This window comes from Fulmarus glacialis, unplaced genomic scaffold (assembly GCF_000690835.1).
Source record: "Fulmarus glacialis isolate BGI_N327 unplaced genomic scaffold, ASM69083v1 scaffold35477, whole genome shotgun sequence".
NCBI classification, from domain to species: domain Eukaryota; kingdom Metazoa; phylum Chordata; class Aves; order Procellariiformes; family Procellariidae; genus Fulmarus; species Fulmarus glacialis.
Window position 1 is genome coordinate 737 of NW_009221885.1, and position 249 is coordinate 985.

General features: G+C 71.9%; 1 protein-coding gene across 1 annotated transcript in view; it reads right to left on the minus strand.

The window, feature by feature from the left end:
• ISYNA1 (inositol-3-phosphate synthase 1) overlaps nucleotides 1–191 on the minus strand; it is a gene marked incomplete at its 3' end in the record, with an annotated part of 916 nt that extends 725 nt beyond the window's left edge. The window contains 2 exon segments of the mRNA XM_009581272.1: nucleotides 5–86; nucleotides 161–191. Coding sequence (XP_009579567.1) covers nucleotides 5–86; nucleotides 161–191 — 113 coding nt within the window.
• Nucleotides 192–249: the final 58 nt, after the last annotated feature.

The window sequence follows — 249 nt, forward strand, 5'->3', positions numbered from 1 at the left end:
GGGCCAGAGCTGCTCCTGCAGCGGCCAGTCCAGCACCTCCGCCCGCCGCATGGCCTCCGCCAGGTTCAGCGAGGAGATGTCCCAGCCTGGGGGACCGGGGGTGACCAACCACTCAGGGTCCCTCACCCCATCGAGGGGTCCCCCCCCGCGCCCCACCTACCGTCGAAGACGATGTCGTTGGGGTGCACCATGGGCAGCAGGTCGCGGAAAGGCACGTAGACGTCGCCGGCGGGGCCGGTGCCCAGGCAG